The sequence below is a fragment of the Oxyura jamaicensis genome, chromosome 18, assembly GCF_011077185.1.
Source record: "Oxyura jamaicensis isolate SHBP4307 breed ruddy duck chromosome 18, BPBGC_Ojam_1.0, whole genome shotgun sequence".
Lineage (NCBI taxonomy): Eukaryota > Metazoa > Chordata > Aves > Anseriformes > Anatidae > Oxyura > Oxyura jamaicensis.
The window spans coordinates 1,262,456-1,283,792 of NC_048910.1; the positions used below are offsets into that span (position 1 = coordinate 1,262,456).

At 43.6% G+C, this 21,337-nt stretch overlaps 1 protein-coding gene across 2 annotated transcripts in view; it reads left to right on the forward strand.

Annotated features, from left to right (window-relative positions):
- DNAH9 (dynein axonemal heavy chain 9) overlaps positions 1–21,337 on the forward strand; it is a 196,515-nt gene that overhangs the window by 112,605 nt on the left and 62,573 nt on the right. For both annotated transcript variants that reach the window (XM_035342655.1, XM_035342656.1), the window contains 6 exons: positions 1,738–1,860; positions 3,559–3,763; positions 10,948–11,112; positions 13,436–13,576; positions 17,410–17,580; positions 19,525–19,647. In XM_035342655.1, coding sequence (XP_035198546.1) covers positions 1,738–1,860; positions 3,559–3,763; positions 10,948–11,112; positions 13,436–13,576; positions 17,410–17,580; positions 19,525–19,647 — 928 coding nt within the window. The remainder of the gene's footprint in view (positions 1–1,737; positions 1,861–3,558; positions 3,764–10,947; positions 11,113–13,435; positions 13,577–17,409; positions 17,581–19,524; positions 19,648–21,337) is intronic.

A 21,337-nucleotide genomic window follows, 5' to 3' on the forward strand; every position in this document is an offset into this window, starting at 1 on the left:
CTTATTCATTACCAAAATGATAGAGATTCCTCATTAAATAGAGGGGCTGTTTAGTGCTTGGCCAAGTTACCATAGAAACTCCTCTGAAACGGGGAACGAAAAGAGCGACGTGCTGGAGGCTGAGCTCCATGTAAGACTACGCCATCCTCCCGCAGCTTCCTGCTGCGTTGTGTCCTGACTCTTACTCAGGCAGATGAGTGGAGCTTCCTGCAGGTTGGAAGAAGGGAGAGGGTGAAACTGGCTTGTGGCTTTCTGTTTCCTGAGACCCAGATGGGCTAACTCTGCTCCCACGTTGGCACCAGCTAGGAGGTTTTCTTCATGGCACCTCTGCTTTGTTCTGGCCAAATCTTTTGTGGGAAGGCTTTTCCACTCCTGGCTCTTATCTCAGGTCAGAGCACTGTTTTCTGCTATATCAAGCCACACTGATTTCTACCCACTAGTAAGGTCTCCCAGATGGAAGGAGCAGACCCAGAGTTATATTCCTGCTTGGACAAGAGCCCTGATACTCTCTCTCTCTATATATACATATATATATATTTATATACAGAACAAAGCATTGGCAATAGGTGAGAGTGGCTTGAGAGCTCAGTGCTTGCAGGATCACGCAGATTTGGGGATGTTTGGCTCTGTCTGCGTTGGAGCATGGGTCTGATCTGGTGTCTCACCATGTCTTGGGGTTGCCCAGGTTGTTGGTGCCTACTCTGCTTTCCTCATAGAAAATAACAAAAAGTTATTAGCTTTGCTCTCGTGGGCTGACAATACATTTTGAAACAGCTATATTTTATTCATAGAAACAAATTTCTGTTTCCTGGCCAACCGGTCACCATGCCTTGTGGTTATTCAAAGGAGCTTGGGGAAAAGTAAGGATACCAGAGGAGACACCTAGCTACGAACCTCCAGGTTGGAACAGGAGAAATAGACCCTCTAACATTCATATGCTGCCATTACAGGCATCGGTACAAATACAGAGAACATCTTTTTCCCCTCCTGACCGCATACCAGGTAGAGGGTGCTCTGAGAGGGGAGTTTTGTATGAGGTACCAATGTTTTAGCCAATAGAATTAGCTGAGTGGTTCCTCTGATGGGGTAGCAGCAGTCAGTGAGCACCCTCCCCGCCTGCCCAGGGTCCTGCTCTCCTCTTTGCAGAGAAGTAAGTTGCGTGAAGTGCAAAGCAGCCCCAAAGGAGTGAGCACAAGTGTGTGACCCTGCCCTTCCCAGTGCAGAGCGTCCCTGACCAGCAGCTAGGCACTGTGCAGAGGAGTCCAATTTCCTTGTGGGGAAGGAAGAATTAAATGATAGTCACACTGTCCTAAACATGTCCTTAAACCCTGTGCTCAACGGAGCTGCAACCTGCTCTTCTTCCTAGCTGTTATGCAAGGTTAACTGCACCAGTGGATTCTGGGGGAAGACAAAGCGTTTGATAAAAACAAAGCAAACAGTCTGAGCCTTTTCTGTTCTCTGCTGCCCATGCTCTTTCCTTGAGAAAGAAGATGCAGTTGTTACTGCTTGTCCCTGGGAGATCTGAGATCCCATTCTCTCTGTTGGACAGCCAAGACTCTGCCCCTTTCCACACCGTGTGTCAACACCATCCTGCCCCTCTTCCTCTCTAGCAAGTTCTGGCACGTGCACATAGCTGCCTTCGCAGTGCAGAGCCCCCTCTGTCCCCTTCACGGCCTCCTTGTTGCGAAGCATCACATCCAGCCTCACCATGACAGGTGCCAGCACTGTCTCCCACAGGTATCTGGACATGATGGAACGAGCCCTGGCTGCGGGAGAACTGGTTTTGATTGAAAACATGGATGAATCTGTGGATCCGGTTTTGGGGCCATTACTGGGGAGAGAAACGATCAAGAAAGGAAGGTGAGCTTCTGGAAGGCTTAATGGCATGTGTGCTTCCATCATGTTTGGGATCTTTGTGCTGTTGTGCTCTCTTTTTCTGACCTCAAATTGTGTTCTTGTCTATGGCAGCACTAACATCCTCCCTTCAGATGTGAGAGCATTTTAAATCAGGCAGTCACAGGCAATTCAGTCAAAGGATGGCTTTGAAATAAACCTGGCTTTTTCATTTAGCTGGACAGTGCCATGCAAACCTCATGTAAAAGTGAGACCTTTTGTATAATGACCTTGGTGTCTGTAATTGGCTATCCTGGTGCTGAACTATTACCAAAATAGCTATTGCTGTTGTGAAGAAAAAGTAACCTTGGATTTTAGCAAACACAAAATCTTTTAGGATTACAGCTACAGATATAAGCATTAGGAATATATGTTTCTTAATGAGGGCAAGTTCTTCATGGCAGCCACTGGTCATCCTCCAGCCTGGAGGACTTCAGAGAGAGCGGCAGCAAGGGATTGACATTTCTGTGCAAAATGAACATATTTTTAGAGTGTGCTCAAAGGCAACCAATAAAACCTCGTGCTCAGCGCTAAAGTTGGATCAGGGACTCTTTTGATGCTGTTTCTCCAGTTTTTGCAGAACAGAGTCACCTGCCTTTAGAAGGATGCTCATTGCTTGGGCTTCTCCAAGTCCGTGCCTCCTGCAGCACGCCAGCTGCAGCCCTGCTTCTGGCTTTCATAAGTAAAGAACAAAATCCTGGCTAAATGCTGGATCTCCCATTCCTTAAGTTCCTTAAGGATCGTTTCCTTACTTAACTGTGGGTTTAAAGTTTTCCAGGACCAATTCAAGTCCCAGTACTTTGCGGTAGACCCCACAGATGGCCTCTGGTAGTCCTGGCACAGGAAGGCTTCTAAGAATCAGGGCATTCCTGGACACTGCCATAAACTGCTTGTGCTGTGTGATCTCTCTCTGCCTTATTTTCCCAGCTGTAAAAGCAATACAGGTGGTCAAGAAGACACCTAGTCAGCTGATGTTTGACAGGAAAGTGTATTCAAATTCCTGTGGTGACACCACGGTTGTTCCATTACAACCCAGCTGCATCCCTGAAAGCATCACTTTTGCCCTCATACATGTCCGGTTTCCCTTTTCCTCTGTTTCCCATGTGTGTTGTAAAACCTGGGTTCAGAACACCTCAGTTCCTGGGGTTCAGCCTCCCTGCTCTCTGAGTTTTAGACTGAGTGGAACAAGAGAAAGCTGAGCTTTCCCAAGCGATGTAACCTCCCAGGAATGGCACCAAGCTGCTCTCTGAACCCAGCTTCGCTGCTCGAGCTCAGTGCGATCAGCCAGCCTGGCTCAAGCCCACAGACCAGACAATTTTAGCTGTAGCCAGCTAGAATCTCAATGCTGGGAGGCTTTTCTTTCATGTAACGCTAGCCTTAGGCAGAATACGGTCTCCATACAAAGCAAGGAAGGTTCCTGGCTCATACTGACCACCCCAATGCTGGAAACTGTGAGTCTTCTCAAAGACAGTCTGAAATTCAGGGGCAGGACTCCAGAGTTTTTATCCTAAATCAGGAGTGTTTCAAGTGTGTCCAGTTTCAAATACTTTCTGCTTTTGAAGTGATTGCTGTGTGCAAAGTCCCATTGCTGGTAGATACCACCATTTGTGTTTGGGTGAAACATCCTGGAAGAGATGTGCGCTCATTCTCCTGCTGTAATTTCAGGTACATTAAGATCGGCGACAGAGAATGTGAATACAACCCTGCTTTCCGTCTCATCCTCCACACAAAGCTGGCAAACCCACATTTCCAACCCGAGCTGCAGGCACAGTGCACCCTCATCAACTTCACCGTCACACGGGATGGCTTGGAGGACCAGCTGCTTGCAGCGGTGGTCAGCATGGAGAGGCCAGACTTGGAGGAGCTCAAGGTCAGTAGCTGGGAGTTTGCACTAGGAGGCAGTATAATATATTTTTTTAAGTAATACAGCGATTTTAAAACAAACAGCATTTCACGTGCAAAGGTGTAGAGATCACAAAGCTCTCTGTAAAATCAGGAGATTTCCTGCAGATGAGGATTTTTTTTTTTTTTTCTTCAACGCTTTGTTTTCTTGGCATTTTGGGGATACTTAATCTGAAATTTCAAGTCTCTTTTTTTTCTCCAAAAATTTGGGTAAAAATATCTCGTCCTATTCCTCTTGTAAGTGGAAATTGAGATTCTCATTACATCATTTTTCTCTAGACTTTACCCCCAAAATAATACATGTGGAATTAATCTCACTTAATTTTATGCTTTTATGGTATCAGATTCCCACTGTAAATATTGTGAGGCTGGTAACTATTTTTTTCTGTTCCCGTTCTTCTTCCCGCTATCTTGTAATTGGCCAAAATATTATTTCCCTTTCCCTTTCCCTTTCCCTTTCCCTTTTTAATAAGTATGGCTTCAGTTTCAATATAATTTTTTGAAGAAAAGCTTTTTTGCTAACAGCACATTTAGCAATGTAAAGGATATGTATAATACTAAATATTTACTGAGAGTGGGAATAAATTTACTGCACACATTCAGTCAGGCCAGGCCAGTTTTGTAATAATCTTTTCATTTAATGAGATTCTAAAACACGTTAGCTGTGCAGTCTTAATGATGCATTTCGTTTTAAACAGGCTCATGTGCTAACAAGCCAAAAGATGGCATAAAAAGAACGTAATTAACTGATTTAATGTGTATTCCGTGGTTATCTTGCTGGGACCATGAGGGACCCAGAGCATCTCCATCAGGCACCCCAACACTCGCTCATCGCTGGCATGCACAGGCTGCACACGGGCACTTGCTTTTGCTGATTTGCACAGAAGGGGGTTGTGTGAGCTGACCACGGGTAGCACAGAGGTGTCATTAACTGCTGGTACATTTAGGACCGTTCCTCTTAGCCTCAGCAGCACTGCTGTTAATGGCTGTTGTCACAATAAGAAAGACAAATTCAATATCGTGTGCAGTCATCAAATCCACTATTAGGCTCTGAAAATTTGTAATCTGCAGCACTTCCTCCCATGCTATAAAAGAACTGTATGTTAGGGAGCAGTGAAAATGATGTGAAATAGGGATCATATCTTTTGGAGTCCTTGCTTCTTCAGGATGTGTGTTCTGTGGAAGAGGAAGGTTGGACACGAGCATGGAAACCTATTCCTGGGTGTCACCCATGCCTCCAGCTCCAGGGGATTTGGGGCTTCACGAATGCTAAGTAGATGTAGATTACTGTGGGATGCAATTTTATTTTTCTGTAGGAATATTTAAGAATTTTTTTTTTTTTAACCCCTCTGATTCTCTTCTTCTACCTCTATTTCATTTACTAAGATGGACAAAACCACTGGGGCTGTTGTCTGATAGATGTGGGGAGCTCCTTGAAAATATGTTTGTATTGCTGGATTCTCCAAAGTAGAGGCCACCTCTCAAGGTGTGCCCTGAGCAGTTCTTTATTCCCTGGGACAACAGGGATGGATTTGGCAGCTGGGGAAGGATGAAGGCTCTGCCGCCTGGGCAGATGGAGGTGGCTTCTACAGACCTGTGCAGTAGATGCTGTTCTAAAAATCTTCTTATGGAGCAACCTTACACATGGAGCCCAGAATTTATTGTTAATAAAATGAACAACGTAATAGAATCATCATAGAATCATAGAATGACTTGGGTTGGAAAGGGCATTAAAGATCACCTAGTTCCAACCCCCCTACCATGGGCTCTAATCTAAATCTCCCCTCTTTTAGTTTAAAGCCATTCCCCTCGTCCTGTCAATATCTGGTTGAGCAAAGAGTCACTCTCAATCTTTTTTATAAGCCCCCTTCAAGTACTGGAAAGTTGTGATGAGGTTACCCCGGAGCCTTCTCTTCTGTGGGCTGAACAGCCCCAGCTCTCTCAGCCTTTCTTCAAAGAAGTGCTCCAGCCCCTTGATCATCTTTGTGGCCCTCCTCTGGACCCGCTCTAACAGCCCCACATCCTTCTTGTGCTGGAGGCTCGAGACCTGGACGCAGTGCTACAAGTGGGACCTCACCAGGGCAGAGCAGAGGGGGACAATCATCTCCCTCCCCTGCTGTCCACCCCTCTGTTGATGCAGCCTGGGATGCAGTTGGCCTTTTGGGCTGGAAGCGCCTACTGCTACTGCTGGCTCATGTCAAACCTTTCATCTACCAGAACCCCCAAGTCCTTCTCTGCAGGGCTGGTCTCAGTCAGTTCTTCTCCCAGTCTGTGCTCATGCCTGGGATTGCCCTGACCCACGTGCAGCTCCTTGCACTTGGACTTGTCGAACCTCATTAGTTTCATGTGGGCTCACTTCTCTGGCCTGTCCAGGTCCCTTTGGATAGCACCCCTTCCTGCTGTTGTATCAGCTGCACTACTGAGCTTGGTGTAATCTTCAAACTTGCTGAGGGTGCACTCGATCCCACTGTCTATGTCATTGATGAAGATATTAAACAGTTCCGGTCCCAGGACAGATGCCTGAGGGACACCACTCGTCACTGGTCTCCACCTGGACATAGAAACATTGACCACCACTGGGTATGACCTTCAAGCCAACTTCTTACCCACTGAATTGTCCACCCTTCAAATCCATCTCTCTCCAATTTGGAGACCAGGATGTCATGTGGGACCATATGAAAGGCCTTGCAGAAGTCCAGTTAGATCACATTGATCAGTCGTCCTTTGTCAGCTGATGTAGTCACTCCATTGTAGAAAGCCACCAGATTGGTCAGGCACGTTTACTCTTGGTGAAGCCATGGTGGCTGTCTCAGACCACCTCTTTGTCTTACATATACCTCAACATTGCTTCCAGGAGAATTTTTCCATGATCTTGTCAGGCAGAGGTGAGCTTCACCGATCTGTAGTTCCTCAGGTCCTCCTTTCTACCCTTTTTTAAAAAAGGGAGTGATGTTTCTCTTTTTCCAGTCACCAGGGACTTCATCTGACTGCCAGGACTTTTCAAATAGGTTGGAGAGAGGCTTGGCAACTACATCAGCCAATTCCTTCAGGACCCTGGAATGCATGTCATCAGGCCCCATAGACTTGCACGTGTTAATTTTCATCAGGTGGTCTCCAACCTGCTCTTCACTTACAGCGGGTGGGACTTTGCTCCTCCAGCCTCCATTTACGGGTTCAGGAAAATGAATGATATGGAAAGCCTGACTGACAGTGAAGACTGAGGCAAAGAAGTTGTTGAGTACCTCAGCCTTCTCCATGTCTGTTGTTACCAGTTCACCTTTCTCATCCATCAGAGGGGGTGTACTCTCCTTGGCCTTTCTTTTCCTGAGCAATATACCTATAGAATCCCTTCCTGTTATTCTTTGCATCCCTTGTTCCAGGGGATCTCAGCTACTAGGTCTTTAAATAGCTTGAAGTTTGCTCTTTGGAAGTTCGGGGCCCTGACTTTGCTATTTGCCAGGCCCATATTCCTTGAGATTGCAAACTCAACCAGGGCATGGTCACTGCAGCCCAGACAGCCTCCAGTCTTGACCTCTTTAACGAGCTCTTCCATGTTGGTGAGCACCAGGTAAAGTAACGCTTCTCCTCTGGTTGGTTTGTCTAGTACCTGGACCTGGAAGTTATCCTCAATGCACTCCACGAATCTTCTGGACTGTTCACAGCCTGCTGTGTAGTTTTCCCAGCAGACGTCCAGATGGTTGAAGTCCCCCATCAGGATGAGAGCATGCAAATGCGATGCTTCTTGTCGTTGAAGCAAGCATGCCTCGTCTACAGGCTCCCCTTGATCAGGCGGCCTATGGTAGACCCCAACCACAAGCTGTCCTTTATTGGTGTGGTCCTTAACTCTCACCCATAAGCTGTCCGTGGCTGTTTCTCAAGGCAACTCTTCACAATCAATTCCTTCCCTAGTGTAAAGGGCAACACCCCCTCCCTTCCTTCTCTGTCTATCCCTTCTGAAGACTTTGTAGCCTTCTATTCAAATGTTCCAATTATGTGATCCATCCCACCACGTTTCTGTGAGAGCAATCAGGTCATATTTGTCTAATTGCACCATGGTTTCCAATTCCTCTTGCTTGTTTCCCATGCCGCGTACATTGGTGTAGAGGCATTTCAGCTGAGCAACCAGTCACATTGTGTTTCTAGAGCCCTCCCTGATTGCACTGAGACAATTCACAAGTATTTCCCTGCCGTTGCTTAGAGTGATAGTGTTCTCAGGTATGCTTTCTTCACTCAGAGCTGCATCCCCCTCTCCCACCACATCTAGTTTAAAGCCCTCCTGATAAGCCCAGCCAGCTTACTGCCCAGAACTCTCTTGCCCCATCTGGCGTCAGCATGCCTGATCCCTCAAAAACGTGTCCAATGTTATTATTAGTCCAATTACAGTAACACCTACACTTTATACATGTTTTCTCAACAGAGTCTGCTTATGGAATCTCTTTCTTTGAACTGGCTTTATCTCATTCACAGCATTGCACGCCTGCTACGATGGGTGTGCAGAGTCTGAGGCCTCAGATACCGCGGCACATTTGTACTCTGCCACGTTTTTGTTCTAGAGACACTTCAGGCTGTGCACAATAACTGCATGCTGTGACTCTGAATTAAAGCCAGGCTAAAACAGGTTAAGGCAGCAGGGAGCTGGCTTTGAGACAACCATGGCTCAAAGGAACTGAAACCAGTTCAGGCCAAGGCAAGCAATACCAAGTCCTGAGACCTTCCCTGTCAGGTCTGCAGGTGGACTGCAGCAGTCCTGGTCACATCCTGGTCACATGGCTTGCTGGGAAATTCAGGAAGAAAAAGAGCTCTTTACAAGTGGATTGAAAATACAGGGGTTTTGTTTGCTTGGTTTTGGTTGAATGGTTTGGTTTTTCTCTGGTTTGTGATGTTAATATAATAGACTAAACCCAGCAGATAGGACAGGTGGCTGCTCTGGCTCACTGCAGTCTGGTATCTGACCTGGGACGGTGCTGGTAATGAGTCCTGCCAAACAGCCCAGTAGCTCTGGGGGCCTTTTTTTTTTTCATGAAGCAAAATTTTAAAGGGTTTTAGAATAACCTGTTTCCCCGAACTAGCACTGTTATGTATCAACTGTGAAATAACAGATAATGAGCTCCACTGCAGAAATAAGAAATGATGACCTTGCTACTACTGAAAACAATAGCAGGATAAAGCTGCAACAGATGCAGGCTGTTGTGGGAAGTACAGCATTGTGCGCCCTTCTAAGGGTGCTTTTCAGAAATTGCATGGTGATTACAAGCTATTGGAGCAAAAGTCACACACGTCCTCGTTAAGAACTGCAGGGCTTACAGTCTGTGGTCTGGAATAATAGCTTGCAAAATGTCATTTTTCAAGGCATGCTATGCTTGAGTGACAGGAACTTATAAAATTAGCCATGTTAGTTTTCTGTTTCAAGACTTGTGAAATATTTACCACCATGTTCAAACTCCTGTGTATAATGCCTAAGGAACAGCCATTTATAGCTGAAATACCAATAAACAGCATGCTTCAGTGCACAGTCTGCTGAATACTTGGCTTGACATTAACATGGAATGAGTGTGTGCAGTAAGTATATGAAATTTCAGCCCAAATATTGAAAGATTACTTATTAATGAAAGAGTTAGTTAATCTCTTTGAAAGCCTCTGACAACAGAGCGGATACTAATGGCTTCCTTTTGTGGGATCGGAAGAGGCACGGGGATACATTTCCCATTTCTGGGCATCTTTCAGCCCATGTGGGTGGTTGGAAGGTTGGGTAGATTTTCCAGAACGAGTCTTTGGACGATTAAATCTCTTGGTTCATGCCACTGAATCTACCATGGGACAGTTGGTGTGGCCCAGGACCCCTTTCGTATGCACTGCACATGCACCATCTCTGCTACTTCATGGAGCTGGCTGATTTCTGAAGGCCTTTAAAAGATTATTTTGCTAATTGTTTGAATCACTTGGTTGTGTCACTTAAATACAATGTCTGGACTTAAAACACTACTCTTTGACAGAGTTTTACATAACAGCGTGTTAGTGATTGACTTTATTTTTGTAGAGAATAGTCACCAGGCTTATAACTTAGCAGCATCCAAACCAGATGCATGGCTTTGCTATGGGATGTTTTTTGTCATGCCATTAAAAATAGGCATTTGCAATAGGACCCCACAGTGAAATAATATAATGCACCTGAAGTTCAGGAAAGATGCCCTTTCCCTGCGAAAACATGTAGAATAGTGCAGTCGCATTTCATAGAAGAGACTCTGGTCTGGAGGACCATTTCAAAAAGAAGTCAGATGAGTTTTTATTTCCACCATGAACAGTGTTAATCACTGGTGTTTCTGTAGGAGAAGGAAATCGAACAAGTGGCTGGGGAGAGCCAAAGGAGAGTTATTTCACAGAAATAGGAGGAATTTTTGGTAGAATTCAGAAGGTCTGCCCTTGAGCCAAGATGATGGCTGATTGTCTGTTTCTCCTTGGCTATCTTTGCATTAACTTTGCAAACCCTTTTTTGTGGGGCCTCCCCTGGCATGTACAGCTTCTCGCACAGCTAGTTGATGGACTGTGAGGTCTTGAAGCCAGGGTCCAACTGGGAGCAAGACTGTGACCTTGCTCTCAGTTCCGAGCCTGAGATGAGTTGTGCTCTGTGCCCTATCTCTGTGCCCTAGTGAGCCTGCCGTTATTTCACCATCTGCTTTCAGCCCCTCAGCTCTCATTGCTGGTGGGACTGGTGTTGACCTGAAGTGGGGTATGCAGAGCTTCACAGGGGAGTGAGTAGCAGCTGTGTTAGTATGCAAGCTTGCTCCATAGGAACTATCCAGGCTGAATTGCGCCTAATAAATAGCTCTTTTTAAGAAAGAGATGCAGGATGTGTGTTTGAGATGGAGGCTGAATGTCTTTTCCTCTTGTTTCATTTCCAGCAGTTTAATACTTTTCTAGTGGAAGGGCTCAGTTCTCCTGATGCTTTCTGTGCTGTTCAGAATTTCTCTGAATCAATGTTAAGTGTGGAGTATCCTCAGGGGTCTGCCCATATCCAAGAATCATAGAGAGAAGGAATAATCAATATTGGACTGTGGCAATGGTTACTTAGAAGCCCATCCCTATGTCAAGGTGGTTAATCCTTGCTTTACTGCATGTTTTGTGGCTAAAACTTTCTGCATTGGTTATTTGCAGTCAGATCTCACGAAGCAACAGAATGGATTCAAAATCACCTTGAAAACATTAGAGGACAACTTGCTCTCTCGACTGTCATCGGCATCTGGGAACTTCCTGGGAGACACAGCATTGGTGGAAAACTTGGAGATCACTAAACAGACAGCAGCAGAAATTGAAGAAAAGGTAAAAAGACAGTGATAGCCCAGACGAAAATGTGTATGATGTTATCCTTAAGGATTTGTGGGTGAAACATAGCTTCTTTGCTTTCCTGGTCTCTATGACTTTTGCTGAGTAGCAAATAAAAAGTGGTATAAATTGAAGTGCTCTCCATTCTGGCCAGCTTCAAGATATTTAATTCTTTGGAGTTTTTGTAGGTTAAATGGCCTATTTAAGACCAATAGAAAATGGCAGTGCCTGATGTAAAGATGATAAAATTTACACACTGTAGCAAGGCAGCTTTAAACTGCTCCAGCATAATTCTGAATACATCACACTTCTTCAATTAGGTTGTGTTTTAGTACTGACAGGGGACTGGAGTCTGTAGAGTTTGTGATCTCAAGTAAATCTGCAAGAACTTGGGTATTTCATACCCATCCGTTCCTTAAGGTGTAAATCAGCTGTTGCAATGTCTGTGCACAGTCAGCGTTGTCACTTACCTGGGTCACCTTGCTGGCCACATGGGGATAGTTAAATGCATGGTGGTTTTGCCCTGGTGCTAAGGGAACTTGAGAAATGCTGTCATGACAGGATTGCAATAGGACCTCTGTCAGACCGTCCTCATCTGCTGCCCTCCCGAGTCCTTTAATCTTCACAGCCTGCACTTGTCCTCCAGCCTGTGGGTCCATGCTGCCTGGATAGGCTACCCATGTGCTCAGGTCAGGCTGGAACTGCCTCCACATGAAAAAAATGAATGATTTCTGTTAGCTCTTTCTGGGACATCATATACACCCAGCTTCCTAAGGATGGTATGCTCAAAGGGCATGTTGAAGGGATGTTTTGACATGGTAAGGTTGGCATCTCCCTATTGAAGCAAGTGTTCTTGAGATGCTTCAGCTTCTGAACAAGATGAGGCTGGAATGCTGGTCACTGCCAACTCTGTGACAATGGGGATGAATGTTGGACTTTGGATTTGTTTTTTATGATTTTGGTACCCACACAGAAAGCAATCTCAGGACAATGTTAGAACTCCACTTCTCAAGTCAACCCCTACTCTGTTCTTGGTTTTTCTACACAAAATAATGTTCAGCCAGTATTTTCTTTCCTATACCAATTCTCCCCATTATGTTTACGAAGAACAACTATCTTCCCCACCTCTGACTATTAAGCTATTAGATTTAGTAAGCATTTTGTGGGTAGCACAACTGAAGGTTGTTTAAGTCTAGGCTAAACCCTGGCCTCCCTGTGTAGTCAGTGAAGAGATATAGGTGCTACCAGAGAGGGCATGGAGATGAGGAAAGCTCATCTGACATGGATGGGTGCATTGGGTCTGTTCATGGCCCATGCAGGTGTTTGTTTCTGCAAGAAACTTTGCAGATGCTTATTTATTTATTTATTTATTTATTTATTTATTTTGAGATTCTACAGCCCATCATTGCTTTCAAGGACATGCAGACAGACTAATCCCATGGATCCCAACATGAGTTGGTTGCACACAACAGATTAAGGCTCAGTTGGATCTTCATTGGGAAGGTTTGGTGTGCTCACATCATCTCAGATTATGGCAGAGAGAGGCCCAGTAGTGTGCATTTCACTGAGGGCTGTGTTGTGCTCTGCAGGTTTGTACCACACATGCTTGAGCCCCTTTCTGCCACATCCTCACTGAATGGTTTGCTGATCAGGGCTGAAAGACACTTAAGACTGTATATAGTCTGAGCCTAAAATAATCCCCAAGAGAATCCCCAAGAGAATGTCACTTTATGATGCAGAAGTGGAATAAAAGAATGAACAGGACTGGGATGTTAGAAGAGTGATGTATCTGCCAAAAGGATTTTCACCATATACATCACAGCAGCTGTGCTGACACCTGACCATCCAGGCAGGGGTGCATTAGATGCTGGAGAAGAAAGGCAGCAAATAGCCATTAAATAGTAGCAGTTCTCAGCCTTGGGGGAAACTGTCTCAAGAGAAGCACTGTCTGTTCAGCCCTGTGGTATTAATGATTTGCACAGGAGGGGGCAATTAGCAGGAGAAGCTCATTGATGATGAAAATAATTCCAGTTAATGAAGAGCAGGAACTGTAGTGAGAACTCTGGAGGGGGGGCTTGGGGAAGCAGAGTACTGGACAACGTGAGGATAAATGCAGTTAAATGGAGAATATACCAGAGGAAGGTGGTTGCTAGGAGCACAAGCCTGGTGCACCATGGTCTGGAGAGCAGAGACCACATGCCGGTTTCCCACTTCTTGACCTAGTGTCTTTGTGGCAGATAGCAACCTTCCCCTGAGCTGCAGATTCACTCAATTTGCAAGGATGTTTTCACCGTAGTTTTGCTCTGTGTTTTCCTTCCAGGTCCAGGAGTCAAAGGTGACTGAAGCCAAGATTAACGAGGCAAGGGAACACTACAGGCCTGCAGCCGCGCGGGCCTCCCTGTTGTACTTCACCATGAATGACCTCCATGCCATCCATCCCATGTACCAGTTTTCTCTGAAGGTACTGTCCCTGCTCCCATGGCAGCAGGAGGCAGCTGAGCTCCTTCCTTCTTTTACCAAGCATAAAAGTTTTCTCTTGAGGGTATTTGAGGGTATTTGAGCTATGAGGGTAATTTGAATAAGAAGGTGATCTAATCCAATTCCTTCTGCTGCTTTGGTTTCATGAAAAAAAATTATCTTTGTAAGTCTACTTTACCTATATTACTATTAATACGTGTTGTGAGAATGTTTAGTGATTACTGGGGAACATTTGTCTGATAATTCTTGCAAATGATGAGCAGAGCGCATTTATCTCTGCCCATTGTGGTAGGAATGGTGTTTTATCAGTGAGCCCGGAAGACCCAGTGATGAGCAGCATGAATGTTGAAGGAAAAGGTCCATCTGTGCTGCATATTGTGTGTGGGCTGGCATCTGTATTTGACTCTGCATTTGCTGGTCATCTCCACCTCAGGTGGTTAGATTGAGATCAGTTTAGATCAGCATTAATTAGCTTTTCTTTCTTTTCCTTGGTTTCTTTCTAAGCAAGTGAACTGAAGTCACAGTGAAAAGTCACAGTCTGACTTAGAGGTGCAATAACAGCCTTTATTACTAAAAATTCAAGAAGTTTTTTTGCAAAGCAGAACTCTACAAGCCGTTTGTTATCTCCTCCATATGCACGGCCTTTTTGTCCTGGCAGATCAAGATGAGCAATGGATTTGAAAGAGATCATCTTGGGAAAGAGCCAATAAAATATACAGAATAAAAAGTACTTTATATATTTATGCACAGAGGTTTTGCACAGAGTTTGGAGTCACTTTCTCCCTCAGTTAATCTTTGCTTTATATTTGCATTTAGTTCTGTATCTGTGATGTCATCAGGGTCATAATGTCTGTGCAGGTATTTCATAAGTTAATGAGAATTGCTGCAACCCTTAGCAATTATTCAAGACCTTGATCTTGAAACAGTCCTGACTTCCCAAATGACACAGTATTAAAACATTAAATCATTCTCTAAACACAGTCCTGTCCCGCTGCAACCACAACACCAGGGATTTATTGCTACCTTTTGTACAAAAGGCAAATCATGCCCACTTCCAGCTGTCTGAGACAAGAAGAGCTCAAACAGCTGGGGCTAAGGAGCCTAGATGCTTCCTACAGTACAGTTGCCAATACCTTTAAGATAGTCAATAGCATGGTGTGACCACAGACTTGGGGCTAGTATCTGTGTATGGTTGCTACAGATATGTATGTGACCTGAATGCTCACCGCCTGTCAGTGTGAGCCCACGCTCACCGCCTGTCAGTGTGAGCCCACATGCACGCTTAGCTACAGTTTGGAGGAGCCCTCACATGGGCTGTGTTCTTACTTTTCTCACAATATCATCCAGTCATCAGATAAAAGAGGGGGACTTCAACCTTTCCTACAAGGGTCTTAGGCTTGAAATCCAGATGGGATCTGTGGGCATCTTACCGGCTGGCAGGCTCAACTGCAGGCACGCTCATGGTGGCAGTGTAGATGCCTAATGGAGATGATGTTGGGAGAGAGCCCACTTCTTGCCCTGTGCCCCTAAAGTAAATGCAGAATAGATATAGCCAAAGGGGCTGTGCTCCAAAGACCTTGCTGTTTTTTGTTTGTTTGTTTGTTTTTTTCTGTCTTATCAACCTAGAATATCCTCTGCTCAGCAAAGTGTCACTCTGTAGTGTATGGACACATTATGTACAGAGCTGGAAATGGTGTTCCTCCTTTGGAGAACATTCCAACCTGGAGCTGTTTCTACTAGAACACCTGGAGAACATTTCCAACATGACAAGTTGATGGCAATGTAATTATCACTAGTCCTAGTGATGGGGCTGAACTTCCTACTTGCCACGTGGCAGCAGAGCCCAGTGGGAAGGCAGCAGCTTTTGTGGGAATGGTCGTGTTTCCAAGTTTCTTGGCTAGCTTTGAGATATTGGTTTTCCCTTTATGGCAAGTATGAGTGGGCTGAGACTCCACTTGCTGCAATGGAGTAGCAAGATGAAATATATGCCCAGAGGTGAATTCATAGCTCCTGTCTTTGGTTCATCTTTGAGCTTCACATGATCAGTTGTTTTCTGCTCCTTGGCTGGTGGGAAGGGGGGCTTCTCTCAAACCATCTCCTTTATCCTGGAAGCTCCTTAGGCAGAACCCCTCTTTCTGTGTCCTGTTTGTGCTGCCCAAGACAGTGGGGCTGTCTTGGCCCCTGCACAACTTCTAAGGACCTGCTGCAGTAAAAATGGTTCTGGTCAGCAGAGCCTCTGGTTATTTATTGAAGAGTTCCATTTTTAATGTTTTAATGCATGGAAAACATTTTTTGTTACAGGAGAAAGGCGTTCTGGGGAATGGAGGGTTAAAAGAGATGGCATTGTAATCTAGTACTTCTTCTAAATGGTTTCTTACATTGCCAAGTGACCTGGAAAAAGTAATTGAGAGGAGAATACAGTATTTTGAGCCACATCCACAAAGAAGCTTTTCTTTTCAATATCTACGACTCATATGCTGAAATAACTTTACCAGGAAAATGTACAGATATCTTTCATGCAAGGGTACCCTTTGGAAGATTAATTCCCTACATATACATGGTAGATACAGGAGTGTCTGAAGTTTCACCTTTAATCTACCTCATCTGTATTTTGTTTGTTTTATGTTTTCCAGTTAACATTTGTAATATGTATAAATACATAGGTAATTATTTGGTGAAATGTTTTTATCTAATAAATTTTGATGACAGATCATAAAACATTGTGTAAAGATACACAGAGATGATTTTAAAATACTTACAACACAGCTAAAAGCCCGTTATAAATTAGTGAACACAAGATTTATATGTGACTCCACAGCATGTTTTAACACTATTTAAAGAAATGTAAGCAGAAAAATCCATTCTGCAGTTACTTAATAATGCAGTAGATATCAATGTTACTTTAATTTGTTGAGGCATCATTCTCCCTTTGTAGAGCCCTAAACATAATGCTGTCAACATAGCCATGGCTCGTCTGGTTGATGTTATTAATTTGTATTGGCCTGGTTATTTCCTATTAACTTTGTCCCAGTGTATCAAGTCTTTGCATTGCTAATCAGGACATAGGCTTTTTTTTTTTTTTATTTTTTTTTTTTTTTTTTTTTTCTCTTCTCCAGTTTCATCCAATCATTTACAAATGGGTTTTCTTCAGTCTGTTCTGGAAGTTTTAAAGTCTTTTATTTATTTAATTATTTTGTTATTAAAAAAAAAAATTAGATCAGAATGTTTTTGCAAGAATCTTACATAATAGCATCCTTCTTGATGCATGCACCCACTCACAAGGGGAATTTGCTGGTTGATTAATCCCACTTCCATATGGTGAAGCCCTGCCTGCCCTTCTCACCCAGTCCTTAGTTGAATCCAGGCAGTAAAATACTCCTTGGACATTTTTGTATGTATGGGAATTGCTATTTCTAAGTTCCAACAACGTTTGTGAAACGAGAGGTATGCTTTCCTCTGGGTATGTAATCCCTCTGAGAAAACATACTTGGTCTAAGAAATGTTTTCTATACTCATTGTGTCTTAATTCAGTCTGCCTGTCTCTACTTTATTAAGCCCAACCGATCACAGTGTCATGGGGTTTGTCATCAATTTCTGTCTGTATGTTCATGAAATAGCACCTAGAAGCAGACACAGAGACTGGTCTGTGGATGTTTCACCAGCCTCCTGAGGCTGTGAGCTGCACTGCTGGGCAGGTGGGATTGCTTTGGTTGTGGCTTCAGAGATCGAGTGTTGGCTTCGCTTATTGCAGCGCTTCAGGTGATCCACACAAAGAGTGTCTGGAAGCCATCGTGGACTTTCTGTCTCCTCACCTAGGCATTCAGGATCGTGTTCCAGAAAGCCATGGAGAGGGCATCTCCAGATGAGAACCTCAAAGTGCGAGTGCTGAACCTCATTGACAGCATTACCTTCTCCGTGTTCCAGTACACGACGCGGGGGCTGTTTGAGTGTGATAAATTGACCTACACTGCTCAAGTCACCTTCCAGGTAAATGCCACCGTTGCATGCCATTTGTATGCAATGATTTATTCTACCGGCAAAGATAGCAGCATGTGGAGAAGGCCCACGCTGTCACAGCCATGGCCTTCAGTATCAGAGCAGCAAATACAAGGGTTGTGGAACTGATCTCCTTCTCTGCCTGTCTTGCTGATAACAGTCACAGATGCTGTGTTTGATTTGCATTATGCTGACAAACGGATGTTTGGGAGAGACATACCTGCTTGCAGAGCCTGAAGAACAGAAAAGGAAGCTGGTCTTCAAGTCTGATTTTTTTTTTGTTTGTTCGTTTGTTTTTTTTTTTTTTTTTTTTTTAAAAAAAAATGGTGCTTAAATAGGGGCTTTTTTTTTTTTTTTTTTTTTTTTTTTTTTGCCTAGTGTGATACTGTAATTTTTAGTCTACAGTTTGAGCAAGGAGACATTTGTATACCTCTATGCTGAAATCAAATTCAGACAGTAAACAACTCTTGGCATTATGTTATGAAGATATTACTAAGTTAGTGTAGTGAATGACTACTTAAATGCCCCGACATGTAGAATGCAGACATGAACCAAATTTGAGCTAAACAAATACTGTACAGGTTTGCCAGTGATTGCCATGATCTTTTTTTAATTCTACATAGCAAAATAGTGTGTGTAAAAGGAAAAGTGTATATATATATATATATATATATATGTGTATATATATATATATATGAATGGATCTAACAATATATTTAGTTAATAAATTGTCTGCATGTAAAAAGTCAACTTACTTTTTCACAGTCAGGCTTAATTCTGAACCAAAAGACACCTAAATTTTCAAATATATTTGAATAAATTTAAATAGTTTATTAATAAGTATAAGTGTTATATATATAACACATAATAAGTATAAGTATTATATATATTATATAAGTAGCACACATCACTACATCATGCTTTGAAAATAGTTAAGGCGTCACTTCAGCATGTCAGGAAAACCAACATTCACAGTTACAATGCATAGAGGAAGTTGGATGATGAGACCCAGGATTCTGCCGTATAAAAAAGCAGTTGGCTATTGAACTGAGTAGCTCATTACCATTGTTGGTGGAGGAGATGCCAGGCATGCATCTGAAGCTGTTGCCCTCTAGGCAATAATGAGGTACAGTTTAGCATTTGTGACAAGGAAATGAGAAACTCACCATTCCAGCACTGCTCTTTTTCCTCCCAGAAATTGTGTTCAGGATTTTTGGACTTTGTCTCTGACATTTTGGCAGTCTGGCAGTACACTTGGAATGGCGGTTCCAGCTGGGATCATGAACCCACAGGGCTCTCCAGAAGTACCTCAAACATTTTTCTTGCAGTCTTACTCCACGTGGTCCCTAGAGACACCATTGGTGCTAAAAACACTGGGAGTAGCTGAATGGCCTGACACCATCCAGCTCTCTGTTTTCTGAGACCTCAGGGACCTGCTTATTCTCTTGGTGCACGTAGTGTGAGGCTTTTGTTAGCACTCTCTCATGCTGGAGTATGTCTCCAGGTACTTTCAAAATTGAATAAGGTGGTGAGAGGTGGGCAAGACCTTGGTAGCATACCGTAGAGATGCATGCTGTGGTTCTTTGCAGGAGTTATCTGTTCTTTAGCTGTAGATATCAAGTACAGGGACTGCAGCACATCCTCCAACCTATGTCTCTGCCAGAAGTGTGAACCTAAATTACAGCCTTTACCACATAGTTTTCCTATATATTGACCTTCTTATGTTGCCTGCCTTTATGATTATTCTGGGTTCTCTTTTGGGGAAACCCAAAGCATTTGTAGGGTTTGTTTCATCACACCCCTCCAACATTGGGCACTGTGTACTTTTTAGCTGTGCATTTGACAGGTACACGAGTTGAATAATTAATCTGATAGAGTACATCACTGCTTTGTATTGTGACTGCTCAAGGATATCTTGTTTGTTTTAAATTACAGATACTTCTGATGAGTAAAGAAATCAATGCAGTAGAACTGGATTTCCTACTAAGATACCCAGCGCAGACCAGAGTCACAAGCCCTGTGGATTTCCTGTCTAATTACTCCTGGGGAGGAATCAAGGTACCTTTCATTTGAGTTCTGTGAAATGAGCATCCATGGTCTCTTCTGAGGGCCTTTCAGCAGCTGTCAGATCAGACCTTATCGCATCGGGTAAGCAACGTTCTGACCATACATAAGAAGCAGCACAAAAATGCCACAGAAATGGAGAGTTCTGTTGGTACCTACAGTTAGGTAAAACATATTTTTAGGTAAAAGGTCAATTTTGTGGGCTCTTTCTGACTCTACTGCCGATGTTTGTCCCTGAGAAGATGATTTTTCCCATTGAGATTTAGGCTTTTCTCTCTGTAAGACAGGAATGAGAACATCCTCTGGGTGTTGTGGTTACAGATTGTAAAGGACATTGACATCTTCACTGTATTTGGGAGGAGGTGAGACTTAAAGGCATATATGACTATCTGCAGAGATGTCCTAGGACAGAGCAGTACCAGGTGATAGACCTTCTACAAAAAATGCTATTGTGGCAGTGAGGCAGTCTAAAAACTGCCATGTGTTTTGGAGTGAGAGCTGAGGAAGAACATCCTAGAGAGATGTGCGTTATCCCAACTTTGCCCCTATTTTTCAAAAAATGTGAATTGTGCTGGATTTGGACCTGATTCAGCAGGGTATGATTTGTTTTATTGAAGGGATAGAAATATTCTTCAAGTTACACGTTCACACCTTGTCTGAGATTATACCTTTGTTTTATTGTGACATCTGATCATTCTCTGGCATCTGCTGTGATTTAAGAATCAATTTTATTTATAACATGCTGCTTTTATGGGACATTTCTGTGGTTCTGTGAAGTGGGGAGGAAAGACATCCTGATTTCATTGGGATAGTTCTTAAAATTTCTTCTGGGACATTGGGATTTCCCTTCCTCTCCCTTCTAACACACTTAGAGTGTGTCTAGTTCCTGGAGGATGACCAGACAAAATATCTTCAGGTCCAAGACATCTCTGATATTATTTTCATGTTCATACAACTTCTTGTGGCTAACCAGAGTTTTGCAGAAGCCCTGGCTTATGGTGCCACATGTCCTAGTCAAGAGCCACCTATCATAGTCAAGGATATGCTAGGCTGTGCTTTGCTTGGCAAACATTTTCTTTTGAGGTATCCCCGAGACAGAGCTCTAAGTTCAGGCAACAGTTCAGAAATCAAATGAAGCTGATGTTTCTCATCCAGGTCACCCACAGAGATTTCAAATGGTGGTGAGGAAATACTCATGCCAAACGTGTGCTCTGACCAGGAATTACCATCTCTGCCTCTTCACCAGCAGTGAAGATGGAGCCTCAGCCTCATTCTGCAAACAGAAGCAACCTCGCTCATCTTGAAAATGTCACAATCACATTTTCAGCCATAAAATAAACCTGTAACTTCTTGCTAAACCAGCCCTGTTCATCCTCTCAAAGATGTATTTCCATAATAATGGGGGATTAAAAAAAATCTACACCCTTTCTTTAATCATCTTTTGTTTACTATTGGTGTTTTGCTGTTCAGACCGCAGCAGGTTTCTTTTTGTTATCCCTTAGAAGACAAATTAAATGAACATTTAGGGTCATCACACATAATTAGGGAAGCTCAGCTACCAAGCCCATGCTTTGCAATAGTGTATTTTTTCTTTGGACTGTGTGGTGTTTATAGATCATACCTGCACATACACATTATTGTTTGAAATCTCAGGCTTTCTCAACTCTGCTCTGTCCCTGCTCAT